Consider the following 20,359-nt stretch of genomic DNA (forward strand, 5'->3'; position numbering starts at 1 on the left):
ACACGTGATGTACGCTAAGTCTATAAAAAGTTTTAAAACATCTCTAAATATTTACATCTTAAAAGGCAGAAAATCAGTAGTTAGCTGTAGGAAAAAGACTATTTTTTGACTGAAAAGTTTGTTTGCACGACAAAAGGTAGTAATCTTGTGTTTCTTTAGAGGTTACCAGGCAGATAATTAACTCTATAACATTTTTATGACATCCAAGCCTCTGGTTTAGTATCTAGTGTTAACAGCTCTACTCTTATCTTTGGATTCTAGGAGCTCTGGTCTTTAGGAATTCAAACACCGCAGCAGATAAAACACTTTTCTCAGAGTCACTGCACTAAAATGGTTCTATCTGCATTAAAAGCTTATTTCTATCGCTTTGAGATGACTCAGCATTTGGATCCAGACCATCACATGCTGGATAGTCACTGCATATAAAATACTGTCTTTTTAAAGTACATACAAAGCTAGCAGGTTGGGATGTTTTTTAAATAAAGGTTTGAGAAAAAAATCTGATCATTTATTGCTGAAATCACAACTCTGAAAGATTCTTCTGTTTAAAAAGTTACTTTTTAATATAAAAAAAACACAAAAATGTTTTTCAACTTTTAATCAAATATCTTTTTGTTGACTTTTGGTTTAAAACCCTAAAGCCAGAAACAATAAAAACCTGAAACCACATAGATTAATCCTTAAAATATTATATTGCAATATTATTTACAACACAAACAAAGCAGTAATGTATATTTCTGCTCCATGCACATGTAATTTGAGCGGTGAAACAAGTTTTTATGATAAATTAGTTCCTATAACAGCAGCTGCTTAAAAAGTGTGGAAGTTGTTTGTTATCCAAATTATGCAAACCGCCAAAAATATGCAGAAGTTTTGTTACAGTTAGCTCGGTTTCTTTGCCTGAAGCAACTAATCTGTGAATACATAGTAAGAGGAAGTACAAGCTACGGGTGGCGGGAAGCCCAGAACTAAACAAATCATTCAAACAGGCATCGCTTTGACATGCAGGGGAGTGTCGGTAAAAAATAATAAAAAAAAAACACAGATCCAAGCTACAAAATAAAAAACGTTTTCCAGACTTTCCTACTGTTGTTTATAGTAAATTAGAAGCTATATTTTTGTGCACACGTGGCTTTTGCACACCTTCAGGGGGTAAAAAGAACACAATTCCTGCAGGAATCAACAGTTAAAAAAGGAGTAAAAGTGCATTTAGAAGAGTCTCAAAGCTGATTGGATAAATCACTTTAGTGAGCTTGATGCTAACGTATTAAGGGATTTCCCATAGGACGGCTAATGCTAACGCTCAGTCGAACTAAACTTACATTGCTGACTAAATTAAGACGTTTTTATACTCACAGGCATGACTTTTCCAAAGTCTTTTTAGATAATATTTTTTTTAAATCTGACCATTTGTGGTCTAAAACACAGTTTTTTGCTCATACTTTCTTCTTCTTCTGGAATAACTATAATACTATGGTGTGATTGCCACCTAGTGGCCAAACTGAAATGACCTCCAGGAGAGGCAGAACAATTGATGGAGCTTCTCTATTTGAGAAACCATGTAACACTGTATGGTATTAACAATCTCTTCATAATTTGACTAATACATTTTACAGAATGTGAACTGTATCAGATTAATATGAATATCTTAAAAAATATTTAGATCATTGATGTATTTCTAAAAAGATGTATCTAAATGTGTAAACAGTGCAGTCAAATGGAATTGAATCAAATTGAATTGAGTGGATTAAAAGAACAAAAAAAAAAAAAGAAGAAGATCAGAATCAAATCGATCCAGGCTCGGGTGAATCAAATAGAATAAATTCCTGTAAATTATTGATGCCCAACCCTAATAAAAAAATATAAAGTCATTGAATAGTAAGAATCAGCTGCCATTTAAAAACACTGAAGTCAGAACCTACAGTCTAAAATTTCAAATGAAAATTGTGTGTAATTTGTGTGTTTATGTTGTGATTTGGCAAGAACTTTTGTGTCTCTGTAACTCTGCTAGCTGCACAGACATCAGAATTGCACAATTCTCGTATTATATCGTTTTAAGAAATGAAAAATAAGATTCATTTCAGGATTATTTTGTCCACGTCAACTGTTGTCTACTTATTTCATTCAGAATGACTTTTAAACTGCAAACAAAACAAAAAAAAAGTGAAAAAGTTGCTCACCTCACTTTTGGACATTAGGCACCACTGAAAGTACATTAACTGTATGTAACGGTTAGTAAATGTGTTGTCTGTAACCTGGTTTTAAAAAGGCCCAGTTACACTGACATAAATCTATGTTTGAATGCTGAGATTAGAAAATCAAAAACATATTTGCTCATATTGTAAATAATTTCCAAAAATAGTTTTAAGTTTTAGTTTTAGTTTTAAGAAATTCTTGAATTTACTAGATTGATTTCAGCAGGAGGAGACTGGACTTCAGAAATATTTGCTGTGCTTGTGTTGCAATGCAACCTGTGATGCAGGACCTGTAACCTCCTGGTACGGGTTCCTCCCTGAGAGGAGGCCTGTGGGCCTTTGAAAAATTTGTTCATAAGTTTGATCCATTATTGATGTGAGCTCATTGATGACCTGCTAAAGTCAACTGCTGCTGTGTTAATTTCATCATACAACATTTCAAAAATGCTAGAATATTCCTCTCACACGCTGAGAGTCACATGGATGAAACTGTTTTCAGGAGACAGAATCTGCAGCTGTATGATCCTGATAGAGGAGCAGTGAAGATTGTGTTGTCATAAAGATACTATTTTGTGTGTCATTGGTCACTGAAGCCATGCTGTGTTTGAATAAAGTAATACATCTAAAACTTTAGAGTGGATGTTTTCTATGAAAGTTGGATGAAAAAATAATATTGAAACAATCAAAACCGATAAAAAAAGTTAATCAGCTTATAAAAGACAGAAATGTATAAAGTTTGGAATCGAACGATTTCTTTTCATGATCAGAGAATGTTTTTTATCGATTCAGAAATGCATCCAGAGTCACGCTGAGCAATGATTGATTGATCTTTTCGTGACAAAATGCACTTTAATCCACACTGCAGAACAACGAGTGTGACTCCTGTTTTTCCTGTCCGGTGTTCTTCAGATCAACTCTTACATAATTCCATTTTGATGACCAGGGATTAGGCCGAGTTCCTCTCTACAGGCTGACTGGATTGCTGACCCCTCCCTTGAAGTCCCACTCCAACTATATTCTTTCTGTTGTTAAATTGTCCCCAGTTTGCTTTTAATTATGATTATGTAGTTTTTAGCCCAAATTATGTGTCATTTTTAAGACATAGTTTCTGCAGAGATACAGGGACTCATTAGAAGTTAGCCTCTGGCTAATTGACACTCTCCAGCTAGCTTATAGCATCTCACAAGCCCAAGCTAACATTAGCGTATAGCAAAAAATAGAACGGCGAGCAGTATCAGGGCTTTCCAGCCGTATGGTTTTGAGCCAGATGGCAGCTCACATGATGAAATAACAAATTTAATGGATCTATTTGTCTACAAGTGGATGCTACAGAATTGTAGCGGAGAATAAAGACTCTGTTGCTGCGTCACAAACCTCATCTTTTCATCTTCTCCTGAACTCAACACGATTTAAGTAAAGAAATACTGAGAAGCACAGATTTAGTTTTAAATTATTTTAGGGCCAGGAATAAATTTTACAAAATTAATTGCGATTCTTTTTTTGTTTTAGTTCTTGTATTTGCCGACCCCTTTATATCTGATAATAATCACAATATGAAATCCCGCACAAAACTGTCATTTGAAAAATGTATTATAAATGTTCTCCATTAGAACATTGTTTGGGGGTATTTTTTAATCTTTTTGATACATATATGACTTTTAAATAATTATATATTATCTTATTGTCATTCCTTTACTGTATGAAAAGCCCATTTGGGGAATATTAGCTCTTGCTAAAAGCATTACTACTGTATACGGCTGCTGCTCTGCTACTCTGCTGTGTGTTTTTATATCTGTCCAGGCTACATAAATAGATTCATACATACATTTTTGTTAGAGTGAGTCCTTAAGTCACCTCTGGCGAAATGACAACTGCTTTTACAGGGAAAAAAAAGAGATTTTTTGTATTAACTTTCATTTAATACCATCATTTAATTGCCTCCATTGTGGCTCTTTGGCTTTAAAGAAAAATACTAGTGATTTGAGTAAATAATGGGTTTGTTAGTTACGTTTTCTAAATTTATTATTAGCTTTTTTTAAATAGAAATTATCTCACATTATTTAGAATTAGAATGTATTTTATTTTGAAAGGAAATATAGGAAAACATGTCAAACTTATTGTAAATACTTAAGAGCTACATGTGATAAATGAATAGCTAAATAGTGACAAAAACACAATTAAAGGATATTTTTGTAAATAATAGTGTAGTTTGGTCTGTAAGAAACCAAACCAAATGGCTCTTTTAGGGTTAAACATAACAGATCCCTGAACTAGTAAAACAGAAGCTGTAGTGATGAATTGGACGCAGTGAACAAGTGTTCTCGCTCCAGAAGGAAGTGTTGCTGCCTCTTGCCGGTAGCAGGTAAAAGCTGGCACGCAGGGATCCTAAAAAAAAAAAAGGTGGAGGACTGTTGCGTAAACACAGGACCTTACTGTGTACTCTGCAAACTGACTCCCCGTGAACTCTTGACAAAAGCAAGCAATTACTTTAGGTCTGGTCAGACACGGAGGTTGAGGGAATCCCTACACATTCCCTATAGCTTTTGGGAGCTGTGGCTCATGGAAATAAAAAATTTAAAAAAAACATACCCTGATTTGAATGTTTTTACTGTACCAAACATCCACATGCAAACATGCGGCTGGTTTTGCTTTTCTCTGATGCCTGCTTTTGCTTGAACAGTGAGAGTAAAGTAAACAGAGCTGAGCACTCTGAGCCATCTGCCTAATGTCACTGTGGCCCATATCTGTCATGCCCCCCTTTCACCCTCTCACTCATTCGTACTCTTCCTACCGCTGTCATCCTTACATTGTCCTTTTCCTTCCTCATCCTGCCTCTTTAGACCACTTATTTCCTTTTTACCCTCAACAACTGTCATTCGTCAGCGTTATCTGCCTTGTCTGGTGTTTTATCCCGCCCCTTGTTTGCTTTTTTTTTTTTTTTAGACTCCCTTCTCCATTACCCATCTTTTTCTATTTTCATTTCTGTGACACTGCTCTTCCCAGAATTCATTGCAGCCACGATACATATGCATGCATTCGTTTATGCTTCTGTTTACACGTGAGTCCTCCTTAAAAACATCTTAAATTGTAAATTGTAAAAAAAAAAACCTTCATACTTTCAGCTAGGCATCATAAAAAGCTGACTATTATTGTACAAAGTACACAGCGATTTAAAAAAAAAACAATACATCCTCACGAGGAAGTGGCGTGTTTAGCTGTGTTCTGATTCCAGCCAGGATCATTTTACTGAACTGCTGCAATTATTGGAACACGACAAAATCTATACCCCATAGTGGAGGTTTGACGAGAAAAGGTAGCAGAAGTAACACAATCTAGGATAACAGCAGCTGACGCACAGTCTGCATGAACTACACCTCTGGGTTTTTAGAAAATAAAAAACGCTGAAATGTGAGAAGGTGGATGCACGTCAGTGTGTCATGCCTATGAACAAAAAGGCCCGATTCAATCAAGGCCGGTGCACGCCTTCAGCGAGAACAAATAATACTGCTTTGTGTATAGTCAGGTGACACTGTTTTTTGTGATTTTTGGTAACAAATATCTTAATCCATACCAGAAGTTTCCATGTTTTGGAAGATGAATTAAGCTGTTGTCCTCTCCATGCCCTCCTGATTGACCTAGTTTCAGTGTAGCATGTTTTTCTATGAAGGTGCCAAACGAGATGCAGCATGCTCACTGATCATCTCTGCGTTCACTTTAGTACATTTTACTGCTGGGTTGATAAAATTGATTAATTGATTTGAATCGATTTAAGCTTAACAGATCAATAATCGATTCATAAAAAGATTAATCGATTTAGCACATACAGCTAAAGTCCGTTAGCTTGATGCTAATGGAATTTAAAGGAATTTTCCATAGGACGGCTAATGCTAACGCTAGGTCGACCTAAACATCCATTGTTGACTAAATGAACATCTTTATAAACTCACAGGTATGAATTTTCTAAACTATTATATTAACTAAATATATTTTTAAAGTAATCATTTGTGTTTTTTTTGCTCATACTTACTTCTACAAACTATAATTTATAACTTGTAGTGCTTCACTATGCTTACTTGTCAGTGTTGCTTAGTCACTTTACATCTCAGAGTTATCCGAAAACTAAAAAATAAATATGCTTTATTATTTGAAATGCTGTGATTTGACAGAAAATCTAAGACGTTTGTGGGTGTATTTTATTTGGCTGCAGCAAATGGAGCTTTAAGAAATAAACTGTTTGGCCAATAAAGTTTTTCAAATTCAAACTTTATTTATAAAGCAGTTTTAATGCAGCTGCAATAAGGTTTAAAACATCTAAAAATAAAATTATAAAACACCACAGAATGCCCTAAAAAACCCACAAAAAACATAAAATGAAACTTAAGTTTTCATTGAAATGATTGAAATGTAAATTGATGGGGAAACCTGGCTTGAAACAATAGACTTTACTTGAAACTTTAAACTTTGCTGGAAGTGTGTTGCGATTTTGTTAAATCTGAAAAAAAAAATGACAGAATTCTTTTAAATGCTTTAAAACTTTAAACATCCATTTAAAGGCTAAAAGGAAGATTCTTTTTAAAAAATTTGTGTGGAAGAACAATATTGCCGGATCACAGCACCATGAACAAACATCCTTTTTGTAAATGTTCTTTTTAAGCACAATGAGTGCAAATTTCAACATCCATTGTTGATTCTGCAAGGTTTAATGTTTGTTTTTTTCACATTTTATAACTCAAACATCCTTTATGAAAGATTTATTGCTGCTGTGGTGAAGTTACTTTTTTGCAACAGATGTTAGTAAAAACAATTTCCCTTAGAAATGTAACAGAAAATATATTTATGTATATATATTTTGCAGTTTCAAACCAGAATCTCTTTTCGAATGAACATTTACATATTAAATATTTGTCCCCGACCCTGTTGATGTGCAGACTTTCCCTCTGGTGCCGTTTTTAGCGTCCATAAGTGAGGGGCTGTCTAGTACATCCTGGGAATTGGAGCAACGTTTTTTTCTTAAAGGAAATGGCCCTGTGTCAGGTCAACAACAATTCCCACAAATCAGATCAGGAAAACATTTTGGATGCAGGAGGTTATTCTATCACTGCGTCACATTGAACCACCGACTCCCTCCAGCTGATTGCAACCTTATTGTGTGGAGTTTATGGCTGCAGCACACATGGCTGCTGTAATAATGACAAGGAGATTAGTGGTGGAGGTGAGGAGGGGGGAAACAATCCCAACAACTGGGACTGTTTCCTGTTGAAGGAAATATATGTGATGTGTAAAACATATCCGACAATGGAGACCCATAAAATTTGAAATATTTCTGAAATTACAGCGAAAAGAGAATTATTGTTGCATTTATGGATTTTGCAATTTGTTGTAGTTTTAGTTCAATTGCTCAATTTTCATTATAAAGGCATGCTTATTGCAGGGCTGTCACAAATTTAATGTTTGTGCTTGCAGGATTCAAAAACGGAATGATCATAGTCCTATGGTCCTGTGTGTCACTCTTTGACGTAACAGGGATGTTTTTCCGGGTGTTTCTCAGCTTTTGCGTGACGATGACTGGAAAAGGCTCCAACAGACCTTCTATTACAGATTTATGAGTTTTGCTGATTTGCTAAGTCTGAATCACAAAGCAAAGTATGGAAAAAGTGTCCGCAAAGATCCAAAGAAGAGACTTTTCATAATTAATGGCGAATGTATGTTTCCTGTGTGTGCCCTCTGCAGGTGAGTGCTAATGTCCTGATCTTCCTGTGCACCAACATCATTGGCATCTGCACCCACTACCCCGCTGAAGTGTCACAGAGGCAAGCCTTTCAGGAGACGAGAGGATACATCCAAGCCCGGCTTCATCTGCAAAGGGAGAATCAGCAGCAGGTAGGGGCGGCACACACCTGTTCCCTAAGCCTTCGTCCTAAAAAATGTAAACTTCTAGATTAATCAAACCTACGGAAGCCGAAAACAGTCTTTCTGACTTTTTTTTTTTGGATCGTTTTCTCGTGATAGCAATATACTGTTTGCTATGAAATTCTATAGTAAAGTTTTCTAGAACAATTTTATTAGATGTAAATATAACCAAATACATTATATAATCTTTTATTTTTCAAATTCTGTTTTGTACGAAAGCTAAAAACGGCCTGCTCTATTTTTTTTTATCGTTTTCTCGTGATAACGAAATGATGAAGAACATTCTGTAGCCCCCCGCCCCTTGAATGCTGAATGACAGAACCGACAGAACCCAGGGCCGACAAGCGTCTCTGAGTGATGCGTTCACTGAGCTCCGGACATTAGCGGACCCAAACAGCTCCACTCACTCCACTTTCATATACTTTTGTCATTTTTCTACAAACTACGGAAAAACAAATCAGTTTGTCAGAGAAAATGTCCAACGTAATTAAATTAATCAATTACAAATTGTTAAGTTCTTCTGGTGTTCTACAGGCAGAGACTCTCGTCGGCCCAGGGTTCTGTTGGTTCTTTCCTTAAAACCCATGACAACAGGTTGAATGACGGAACCCGGGCCGCCACGCATTTCTGTCTGATGCGTTCACTGAGCTTGCAGCAAAACAAAGCAGTTTATCACAGAAAATGTCAAACACCATGAGAACTGATCAATTTATAATTTAATGATTTAGTAGTGTCAACATTTTTCTGAAAAACTGCTTTATATGAAGTGGAAAAAAGTATTGTTGCGGACTGAGTTGGGCTGAGTGGCTGTTTGGGTCCGTTAATGTCAGGAGCTCAGTGAACGCATCACTCAGAGACCCTCTGTGGCCCTGGGTTCTGTTTGTTCTGTCATTCAACCTGTTTGTTTGAATTAAAGGGAGAAGGCTTGTGCATGAGACTGAACTAAGATGTTTGAGGAGCGAAGATCCACTAATAAATCAAAAAATAGACAAAAAATCAACTTTTGTGGAGCGTTTTCTTCTGCTGTTTTTGTTTTTAACCTCAAAATAAAGAGACTCATTACAGGCTAAGTCTCAGCACCTTAGTGCAGGAAAGGGAGAGAGAGACGCCACAGTATATTCTTCAATATCTTATTAAAATGAGAAAATGAAGTTTGTTTTATGGTGATAATGAGATAGTGGATCTCGTTATCACAAGAAAACGATTAAAAAAGTATGGCAGGCCTTTTTCAGCTTCCGTAAAAAACACATTTGGAAAAGTAAAACAGTATATATTGTATCTGGTTATGTTTACAATCTAATAAAATTGTTGTTTTTTTAGAAAACTTTACTACAGAGTTTTTGTTTAGGAAAATGACAGGAAATTCTCATCAAAGTTGCCAAAATCCACAGTTGTTCATAGACTCTTAAACACTTCATCCACACATTTAAAAACTTTTAACTCTTATACAAATGCTTTACACTCCTCTCATGAGGTATTAAATGAAGAAAGGGAGGAGCTGGAACGTTTTTTTTTTCTCCGCTGCGACATTCTCACAGACACCATGTATCCCAGCACATCCCAGCGTGTTTCCCATCAGCCAGCAGCTACAGGGACAGTTCACACTGCTGCCGTCCTGCGATGCTTTTGTGTACCTCTGTGTGAGGGTGAAGATATTTTCCAAGCTATGTCATTCTTCACTGCAGATCAACAGCAGAAAAAAACCCCAAATACAGTCAAACAATTTAAATGACTGGAATTTATTTTGAAAATATCTGAAATATTTTGAATTATTAAAGGATGCCTCAGTTTACTATCTTGGACGTCAAAAATGTCAAATTACTGCATTAAATGTTTCACAAGTCATAGATGAGTAAATTGCAGGGCTTAATTTTGTTCTTAAACATGTTTATTAGTTAATTTGTAAAACTTTTAGTAAAAAGTAAAGCGTAACTGTTAAACATCCAAAATGTTTTGAATTTAAAGAATTAATTTAAAAACGTAGGGGTTACTGGCTACAAAGTTAGATAAATATAAATAAAACTGATTCTAGAAAAGTCCCTGTTTTAAAAATAATGTAGATTTGCATGGTGGTGTGATAAAAGGTCACAGATTTTATCTATTAAATCCAAGAAACAAAGATACACCAGAGCTGTTCTTCCACAAGGAAATAAATAAAAAAAATCCCTTGTAAACACACGATGTTCACACATACTTACTAGTAGAAATGCGACACCTTACGTAGTTTGAATGGTTTTGATCTGTTTTCTTTTTGTGTGTGTTTCCCAGGAACGCCTGCTGCTTTCAGTGTTGCCAAGGCACGTTGCCATGGAAATGAAGGCTGACATCAATGCTAAGAAGGAAGACATGATGTTTCACAAGATCTACATCCAGAAACATGACAATGTTAGGTGAGTGGCTCTGTAAAATTGGCTGTGAATCAGCATTTTGGCATAAAAATGCTCTTTATGTTTTGTTTTCCTGGATAAATTATTGAAATATTTAATATATTTTGACATGTTACACTGTTGAAAATGTTGCATTTGAAAGTAGAAAAGTTTGGTGCAGACATGAAGACACGTCGATTCCAGGAATCCCAGTCAGAGGAGGGTGGAACGGTTTGGCAGAGCGAAGGCTAATTAACACCGTTCAGGGAATACTTGGTTTCTCTCAGCCAATATAAGATAATCCCAAAAGATGGAGAGCTTCAGCACACTTTCAATTACAGCAATAAGCAAATACTCCGTGCACAGTCCCTCATGTGCACCCCCCTCCACACACGCTGTTCAAGCACAGGGAGGACCTTAAGGCCAAATGTCACTTTTCTCCCAGAGTCGGCTGCCGGGACAGTCACAAATCATGATATTAAAGGCTGCTGGAGTTAAAATGATGAGATCATTTTTAATCTGTTTTTTTCTCTCTCTTTTGTACTGTTCTAGTATTTTGTTTGCAGACATTGAAGGTTTCACCAGTCTGGCATCACAGTGCACAGCTCAGGAGCTCGTCATGACCCTCAATGAACTCTTTGCCCGTTTTGACAAGCTGGCATCGGTGAGAAAACATGAGTTTTAAAAATATTCTGTGTTCTTAAGTCCATATATGAGCATATATTTCTCTGTCATCAGGAGAACCACTGTCTCCGTATAAAAATTTTGGGTGATTGTTACTATTGCGTGTCTGGACTGCCTGAGCCACGAGCTGACCACGCCCACTGCTGTGTGGAGATGGGCGTCGACATGATCGAGGCCATATCGTAAGTGTTTTTTGGATTTTGTTTACTCCACAAGATCTGCTGGCTGCACGGGCAAAACCGACGGTGGGTGTTTCTGCAGGTTGGTGCGCGAGGTCACAGGGGTCAACGTGAACATGCGCGTTGGCATTCACAGCGGCCGCGTGCACTGCGGCGTGCTCGGACTCAGGAAGTGGCAGTTTGACGTGTGGTCAAATGATGTCACGTTGGCCAATCACATGGAGGCTGGAGGCAAAGCAGGGTGAGAAGACAGCAATACAATTAAAGCAACAGAGAAAAACTCAAGATTTTTTATTTAAAATAAAATGTTTTGATATTGTTTTTTAAGTAATCAGATTCTTGAACAGCAAAACATAAAAACTGAAAAAGGTTTGTTTTTTACTGCTCTAACTTTCCTACTAAGTACATACTATTTTATAAAGTTAAAACATGAGGTGATGAGACACAATGTGGAAAAATCTTTTAATTCTTTTCATGTTATTATTTTTTGATGTACAAATGTCTATCGGTTAGGGCTGCCACGATTAGTTTATTGATCACAACTATGTCGTCTACTAAAACAGTCGATGGCTGATTTAATAGTCGGCTAGTTTACAAATATGTCGACTATTAAAACAGTCGGCTAATTTAATAGTCGGCTAGTTTGCGACTATGTCGACTACTGAAACAGTCGACGACTAATTTAATAGTCGGCTAATCGCAGCTATGTCGATTACAAAACAGTCGACAACTAATTTAACAGTTTGCTAGTTGCGACTATGTCGACTACTAAAACAGTCGACGACTAATTTAATAGTCGGCTAGTTGTTGTTTTGTTTTTTGTCAATCTCAAAACTATGGTGCATGCTGTCTGTCTGCTGTTGTCTTTGACACACCTGCACAGTAGTGCTAGTCCGCGTCAGTAGTGATGTCACAGGAAATTATAGGAAGACTCGGGTATCATAACAACAACCAAGTGGGGAAAACATAATGTAAACTAAGCTAACATTAGCTCAAACAGAGAGCAAACGTATGAGCTAAATGTTTTCTGTGCATTCCTGCAACTTCTACCCCATCGGAGAGAAATGTCTCTGCTGAAGGGAACATCTACTCTCAAAAGAGATCAAGTCTTTCTGCAAGACATGTAGAAATGATCACTTTCCTGACTACGAGCAGCAGCATTGTACAGTTTGGAATTATATAGTCAGAGAGTAGTGGAGTTAAACACAGTTGTGAGCGCTTAGCTCCACACAATGCACCTTTTTTATATTTGAGTCATTTGATTTAAGTCTTGTTTTAATGCCAGAAACAAATGAAGGAAAGAAGCAGCAGAATCATTAAAGGTTTAAACTATCATCTTAATTGACTTTATTTTTAGTAAGCATATAGATAAAACATTTCAAGTTTAAGGCTTATGATGGTTAAGATGTGTGTTTTACATCCACCAATGACCCAATTAGTCGAATAATCAGGAAAAGATTATTTGTAATTGTTTGTGGCAGCACTACTATCGGTACAGATAAAGGGTGAAGGCACTAAAGCGGCTACCTTTCTTCCCCAACAGGCGCATTCACATCACAAAGGCCACATTGCAGTATCTGAACGGCGACTATGAGGTGGAGCCGGGATTCGGAGGAGAGAGGAACGCGTATCTGAAGGAGAACAGCATCGAGACCTTTCTGGTCCTCGGCTGCAGCCAGAAACGGGTCAGTCCACAAACGATAAAGAAAAAGACCTCCACTGAGAAACAGCTCAGATTTTTTTGTTCTTATGGGATTTATTGATCTGGGAGGAGGAAGGCGGTAAAAAACCGAACAATCTTTTGTGGTTTATTATTTCCTAAGAATGAAAGTTAAGGAAATAAACCTAAAGCGCCCATCGTTTTATAAACCTGCTCCAATCATCAACACAACCATTCAGGTCAATGTGGTTTGTGAAATATGTGGGATTTTAATGGATTTAACAGCATTAAATGCTTAGTTTTTTTATGTATGTTAATATGAGAATCCATTAGTGTCTGAAAGAAAACAGACCACCAGATCAGACGTAGTAATTATATTTGACTACATAATAAAAATGGTTACAATAATCTCTTCATTTATTGAAGCATCTCTGAAAACAGGAAGTCTTTTGTTCTAATGATACAAACCTGTTGTAGTATTTATGTATCAGCAGTGACAAATAAATAGAAGTACTCAACCAAATGAATTCTTTATAATGAGCTTCTGTTTTTTATGCTGTGTGTTCACTAAAAACACACACAGCTGATCGTACGTTTCTGTCACATTTTGTAGAATCTACCTAACAGATGAGTAGCTATTGGGTTAAAGATTTTATGGGATTTTTTTTAAATTCTTGGATTATTTAGATCAGAGTAGAGTTTCCGTTTTGTCTGCTGTTGATCCGTTTGGTCCTGTGTGTTCAGCCTGAGCAGGAAGACGCTGCACCTCCTTCAACCTTTGCTCACGTTGTGGCCTCCTCCCAAAGCCCCTGAAGAGAATCTGTTTATGGTCTCTTTGACTCTGCTCTACGTTGCTTTCGCTTAGGCATTAATGCTGATGTTTTGACTCTAACCTGAATTTCAAATGAGTTCAACAAGTTTGTGTAGGTTCTCCGTGTTTTGGGTATCTTGCTTTAATAATTACCCTTTCAAAATAAAGTACACCTTTAACCTCTGTGTTATCTTATGGGGTCCAGATGACCCCACTTTTAATGTACACATGCCTAGAATAGCACAAGGTTTGAAGTAATGGTGGGAAAAGAAATGTGATTTTTAGATGCATCGATTACGATCCATAAACTTCATAGTTTTATGAATTCTAAAAAAAAAAATGATAATCGAAAAATGTATATGATCTAAAGTAAAAGTAACAAGCGGAACTAAATGCAAAGCGTTTTTCCATTTTTGAAGAGCAAACAAACATGGCTGACCTTCCAGATCTCATTATCCGATTGACTCAGACTTCACTTAAAGCAACAGTTTGGACATTTTGACTTTCATAATTTCAGTTGGCTAAAAGTCCTGCTGTGTGTAAGTTATGTTACAGCAAAATTAAATATATAGGGAACATTATCTTATTTAAGGTTGTTCAGTTCAGGGAACATTTTTCCCTTTTGATGATGTGAAAATTTTTAATTATTAAAGTTAAACAAGTTTACTGATCTTGTCTTTACATAAAAATTTATTTTGGTGGGGAAAAGTAAATAATATTAGTCTAGACCATTGGTCTGCAACCATCCATCCATTTTCTTGACCGCTTCTTCCCTTTCGGGGTCGCGGGGGTGCCGGAGCCTATCCCGGCCACTAATGGGCGAAGGCGGGGTACACCCTGGACAGGTTGCCAGTCCGTCGCAGGGCCTCAATCACACACCCATTCACTCTCACATTCACACCTAGGGGCAATTCAGAGTCACCAATGAACCTATGAAGCATGTTTTTGGACGGTGGGAGGAAGCTGGAGTCCCCGGTGAAAAACCACGCATGCACGGGGAGAACATGCAAACTCCACACAGAAAGGTCCCAGCCGGGATTCGAACCGGGGCCTTCTCGCTGTGAGGCAAGAGCGCTAACCACTACGCCACCGTGCAGCCCTGGTCTGCAACCTTTAACAGTAAAAGAGCCATTTGGGCTCATTTTCTACTGATCAAAACCTTGAAGGAGCCTCAGTCTTATTCATTACAATGTATTTTTTAATAGTACATATGAATTATGCTTCTTTTGTGGCATGAATAAAAACAGAAATATAAAAAGAAACTAGCATTTTATCAACATGTGAAATATTTTTTTACGTTTGAAGGATTTCTTTTAAAATAAAATATGCTTTGTGCCAGATTGGATCATCCCAGTGCAGCTCTGGACAGAATAAGATAATATGTGTTTTAAACTAATGAAGGATTAGACTTTTGATCAAAGTTTTGCTTAGTATTTGAAATCGGTGTATTCTGGAGGAAGCAGAGAGCAAACGAGACCTCTTCAAGTCAGCAGGGATGGAAAAACTTACACAGTTCAGCCATAAATTTATAAAATTAACTAATCTAAATTAAGAAAAAAAAATACTATTATGTTATTTTTCTTTATCTCTCTATGGAGAGATAAAAGAGCCACAAGTGGATCTGGAGCCGCCGGAGCTGTCTTGTAATAAAGAGAAACATTTCTAAAAAAAAATGCAGATGTGGGATGCATTAATAATTGTTTCATAATAGAATCGTTTCTACCAGAATTGTAATCGAATCATGAGGTGCCTCGAGATCCTCAGCTCCACTTTAAAGCCCATGAAATATGCACTGCTTTAACAATGTCTTTATAATTTGTTTATCTCTCTATATATTGTGAAATATAGCTCATTATTAAGTTTAGAGTGTTTTAAAATCAAAACATTATTATTTTAGGTACACTTTAAAAAATACACGTTTTTCTGTGATGTTATAATTCAGAACAGGCTCCAGTTCATATATTGTTTTAGTGGTTTCCTGCATGGGGAAAATTACAGCTAAATGAAGCTTTTGTTTTTCAGATATTTCACTGCAAACTTTTTTTTTTTAAGCCTGCCTTTGTAAGTTAACAAGAAAGAATGTCAATTAAATTTTACCCTGGAAAGCAAACAGGTTTTCTGGTTCTATAGTTTAGCATCTATTCTTTCGTTGAATACATTGGAGATGAGCGTCAACAGTCAAAAACAACAGTTTACTGAGTGAGCTCTTTCTTTCTAACCATCAAATTCAAAATTTCTTTTAGCACTGATGCTGAATATTTTAATCTTGAAAACTATTATTTGTGAAACATCTCATGTGAACATTTTAACTGAGTCGTGTATGAAGAAATTCTTATTTCCAGTCTCCATTGACTCAATGCAGAGAGTTCTCTAAAACTGAAACTACGTCAGAGTTTCCATAAACCATCCTGGACAATATCCACAGAGACATCTTCAACACTTCAACTCAAGTTTTAATTTACGTTGTGAAAAGACAGAATCCAAAAGTCAGTTTTATGATTGACAAACACCATAAGTCAGAAAAACAGTTTTTTATCTGCGAAACTAAATTTGCCGGCTGGATTAATGTCAAATATAAGCGTAAATTATAAACTAAAGAAGACAGAAAGAGTAGCAGACTGCAGCGTTTAACATTTTTATAGAAAAGCCAGACTTGTGAGGGAAGTCCTCTATGGCTTCTCTGCTTTTGCTCACACAGCGCTGAATGAGAACGGTCGGTCTAAGTTTGGTGTTGTTCCCTCTGAGCAGAAGGAGGAGAAGGCGATGATGGCCAAGATGCAACGGACGCGAGCCAACTCCAACGAGGGGCTGATGCCACACTGGGTCCCTGAGAGAACCTTCTCCAGACCCAAAGACTCCAAGGTCTTCAGACAAATGGTGAGGCTGGACATCAGTATGGAGCTGCGCTGTCAAAGAGCCAGCCTGTGGTTTTTTTCTGCGTGTCGTAATTCTGCACCACTTCATTATTTTACAGGGTATTGAAGAGTCCGCCACTAAAGACAAGTGAGTGCAGACTGTCGAAGCTCTTCACGACTGAATTTCAATGATCCTGTTCCACTGTGCTGAGCACGCGCCTCCTCTTTTGTTTCTGCAGCCGCGGCGTGCAGGAGGTCATGAACCCAGAAGACGAGGTGGATGAGTTTCTCGGGCGGGCTATTGACGCTCGCAGTATTGACCAGCTCAGAAAAGACCACGTGAAGAAGTTCCTTCTCACTTTTCAGACCCCCAGCCTGGAGAAAAAGGTGCAAACTCCTTCCTTCACAAATGCAAGTCACTGCAAAGCATCAAGCAGCCACAAACGTTTGAATTCTTCTTTTACTTTTGGCAGTATTCAAAGAAAGTCGATGACCGCTTTGGGGGCTACGTCGCCTGCACTCTGCTCGTTTTCTGCTTCATATCTTTCATACAGATTGTTATCTTTCCGCAGTAAGTACTTCATATCACAGACGTATAACGGAATAATTCAACATTTGTCTTAAATTCTTCAAAGGTTTTATATATATATATATATATATATATATCATGTTTGTGGATAACAAACTCATAAATTAAGTATCCTGTTTTGGAAAAACAAAAAAATTTCATTTATGGATCAAAAACTTTGTAAAACGCAGAACCAGTTTGAAAAATCTTGAATTTGTTATAATCTCTTGCTTAGAAAGAAGTGAATATGGTGCCAAATATAAGTGAGGATGGAGTTTATAACTATATTATTACAAGTGACAAACTTGAGAGCAAGCTGCTGCTCTTTGCAGAGGCGGATGCTCAACATGGTCAAACTTAAGGCTGATTATTATAAAGATTTGTGGAAACACAACAAAATTAGTAACAAATGGAAAGAAAATTCAAATATATAGGAGCTTAAAAGTTTAAAGTTCTCAATAGCAGCAAGTGTTGGACATTTTCAGGTGAAAAGCTTAATATATATAATATAGAAATTTCACTTTTTAAAATAAATGAAGTAAATGTATAAATTATATTTTAATTTGTTTAAATTTAAACTATTTGAAATACTTTAAGTCATAGCTACAGAATATTGAGTCATGGTGTTGAAATTTTGATGTGCTTCATGTCAGTCAACTCTTTTACATCATTCTTTGGATAACTACGGTGTCCCTGTAGGGCAAATCGCATCAGTAAATGACTCAATGGAAAAACATATTAAAGATCACAAGGACAATGAAAAAATAAAAAACATAGAAAAACAACATTACATTTTAGGAAACAAAGCTAAATTTCAGAAACTAAAACATACAAAAAAAATAACTAAAAAAAAAACAAAAACGAAAGCAATTTTCAGAAAACAAAATGCAACGATAGAGAAACGAAACTGTAAAAGATAGGTAGATACTATTAGATATAGGTACTATTTGACATTGCTGATTAGATAATAATATTCAGAATCACTGCAGGTCAAAAACTTTCCACTCGCCACAAAGACAGCTTCTTCCCGCGAGCCGTCACTCTGATGAACTCTTGACCAGTCTCAGAGTACGGTGCACAACATGGGATCAGTTTTAACCGGACACTGTTGTATATATCTTTATCCCCCTTGTTATTTTTTCAGATGTGTATATATATACGTGTATATATATATATATTCATATTTCTATTTTATCTTTTATATTATTATTATTTTTTATCTTTTATCTTTTCTACATAGGAGCACAGGTCACTGGAACCAAATTCCTTGTATATATTCTATACTTGGCCAATAAAGCTGATTCTGATTCTGATTCTGATTCTGATTAAACCGCTGTGTTTAAGTTATGGACATCATCATCCAATGTCCCATAGTACCAACCAACCTTTTCCTGTTTGTCTTTCTTTCATTTCTTAACAATTTATTTTAAATTCTGTAAATTATTTTTGTTTCCCAAAATGTTTTTATTTATTTACGAAAACCAGAGAATGTAGCTATTATGGGACATCACTGATTGGAGGATGTTTGTCCATAATTTAAATTGAAAGTCCAATTTCACCTAACTTTTCTGGTCTTTTTTTGTGTTTAGTTTTTCTAACATTTTATTTTTTTTCTGGAAATTACTTTTGTTTTCAGAAATGTTTATTTTTTGTTTGTTTGTTTTTGGTTTCTGGAATTTTGTTGGGATTCTTCAATATTATTTGTTTTGCTTCTTTAATTGTGGTTGTGATCTTAAAAATGTTTTCACGTCGACTGCTTTGCTGATGTGAATTGGCACTTCAGGGCCACCGTAGATAACTTAAAGACTAAGAAATGAACAGATATTATTGAACACTTTCTGCAAAGCCTAAACATTAAGAAAGACTATTTGAATCACTCTGAAAAGGAAGTCAAAATGACAATACCATCTGCTGTTTTTTTAAATTTGTTTGTTTTTTGTAGAAAATAATCATAGGTTTTCTAGAAAACAGAAGTAGATATAAACAGACTGTCCAATTTTTTCAGTTTGTCAATTATATGGCATCAAAAATGTATCAACGTGGTTGTCATGGTGAGCTAGTTTGTCCTCACATGAATTATAAATATGAAGCAAGCACACAAACTGTTTACTAATGCCACAATAAACTCAAAATAAATAAGTAAAAAAAAGAAAAAACACACAAAAAAGTGAAAATACTTCTTTACGTTGTGTTTCTGCCTTCTTTCCCCAGCACCCCAGTAATGCTGGGAATCTACGTGTCTATCTTCTTTATCATGGCCAATATCCTTTTCATCTGTGCCATATACTCCTGCATCAAGGTACTGGAGCTCATGCTAACACAATGACCAAACTATTCAAGTGTGTATGTGTAATAAAAAAAACAAACTCATTCGTGTTTCCAGCTGTTTCCAGCTGCCATGCAGACCGTTTCAAAGAAGATTGTTCAGTCTCGCACCAACAGCACGCTGGTTGGGGTGTTTTCCATAATTCTCGTCTTTATCTCTGCCTTTGTTAATATGGTAAGATCAGTCTTCCTTATAAACTAAACAAAAAAAGAAGGGAATTATGGAGTTCTTAAATGTTTGCTCCTCCTAAAGTTTGCCTGTGACACCAAGAGTTTGGCGGAGTGCGTTGCGGAGAAGCTGAACACCTCTGCCGCGCTGGTGACGCCCTGCCTGATCCGTAACTTGAATGTGTCCGTTGAGGGGGGTTTAGAGATCTGTCCGAGCCAAGGCCCTTCCTGCCCCTTCCCTGAAGTGAGTGGATCATGAAAAACCGTCTATTTCCACGCGCTTTCCCTGTGATCTGTTGTTGCTGACGCAGTTCGTCTCCCGTTCGCCACAGTATTTCAGCTACAGCGTGCTGCTGACGCTGCTGGCCTGCTCCGTGTTCCTGCAGATCAGCAGCATTGGGAAGCTCGCCCTCATGCTGCTTATCCAGTTCACTTTCTTGCTGCTGGTGGAGTGGCCACAAGTAGCATTGTTTGACAACGCTGACCTCTTTGTCACCTCCAATGCCATGTGAGTGCAACAGCACGAGGAGAGATGTGTACTCGTGACACAGCACATAAAAACACATCATTAATGTGAAATATGGTGTTGTTTTTTCTTTAACGTTCTAAAACATCATCATGTGTCGTGCTGATTCTCT

The 20,359-nt window shown here is 36.7% G+C and overlaps 1 protein-coding gene across 2 annotated transcripts in view; it reads left to right on the top strand.

Moving 5' to 3' along the window:
* LOC112158993 (adenylate cyclase type 6) overlaps positions 1-20,359 on the top strand; it is a 49,959-nt gene that overhangs the window by 22,531 nt on the left and 7,069 nt on the right. For both annotated transcript variants that reach the window (XM_024292739.2, XM_024292738.2), the window contains 14 exons: positions 7,926-8,075; positions 10,374-10,495; positions 11,024-11,135; positions 11,210-11,337; positions 11,417-11,575; positions 12,878-13,019; positions 16,554-16,682; positions 16,780-16,808; positions 16,900-17,047; positions 17,134-17,231; positions 19,440-19,527; positions 19,612-19,728; positions 19,807-19,965; positions 20,054-20,229. In XM_024292739.2, coding sequence (XP_024148507.1) covers positions 7,926-8,075; positions 10,374-10,495; positions 11,024-11,135; positions 11,210-11,337; positions 11,417-11,575; positions 12,878-13,019; positions 16,554-16,682; positions 16,780-16,808; positions 16,900-17,047; positions 17,134-17,231; positions 19,440-19,527; positions 19,612-19,728; positions 19,807-19,965; positions 20,054-20,229 — 1,757 coding nt within the window. The remainder of the gene's footprint in view (positions 1-7,925; positions 8,076-10,373; positions 10,496-11,023; positions 11,136-11,209; positions 11,338-11,416; positions 11,576-12,877; positions 13,020-16,553; positions 16,683-16,779; positions 16,809-16,899; positions 17,048-17,133; positions 17,232-19,439; positions 19,528-19,611; positions 19,729-19,806; positions 19,966-20,053; positions 20,230-20,359) is intronic.

The sequence above is a fragment of the Oryzias melastigma genome, linkage group LG7, assembly GCF_002922805.2.
Source record: "Oryzias melastigma strain HK-1 linkage group LG7, ASM292280v2, whole genome shotgun sequence".
Classification (NCBI taxonomy): Eukaryota; Metazoa; Chordata; class Actinopteri; order Beloniformes; family Adrianichthyidae; genus Oryzias; species Oryzias melastigma.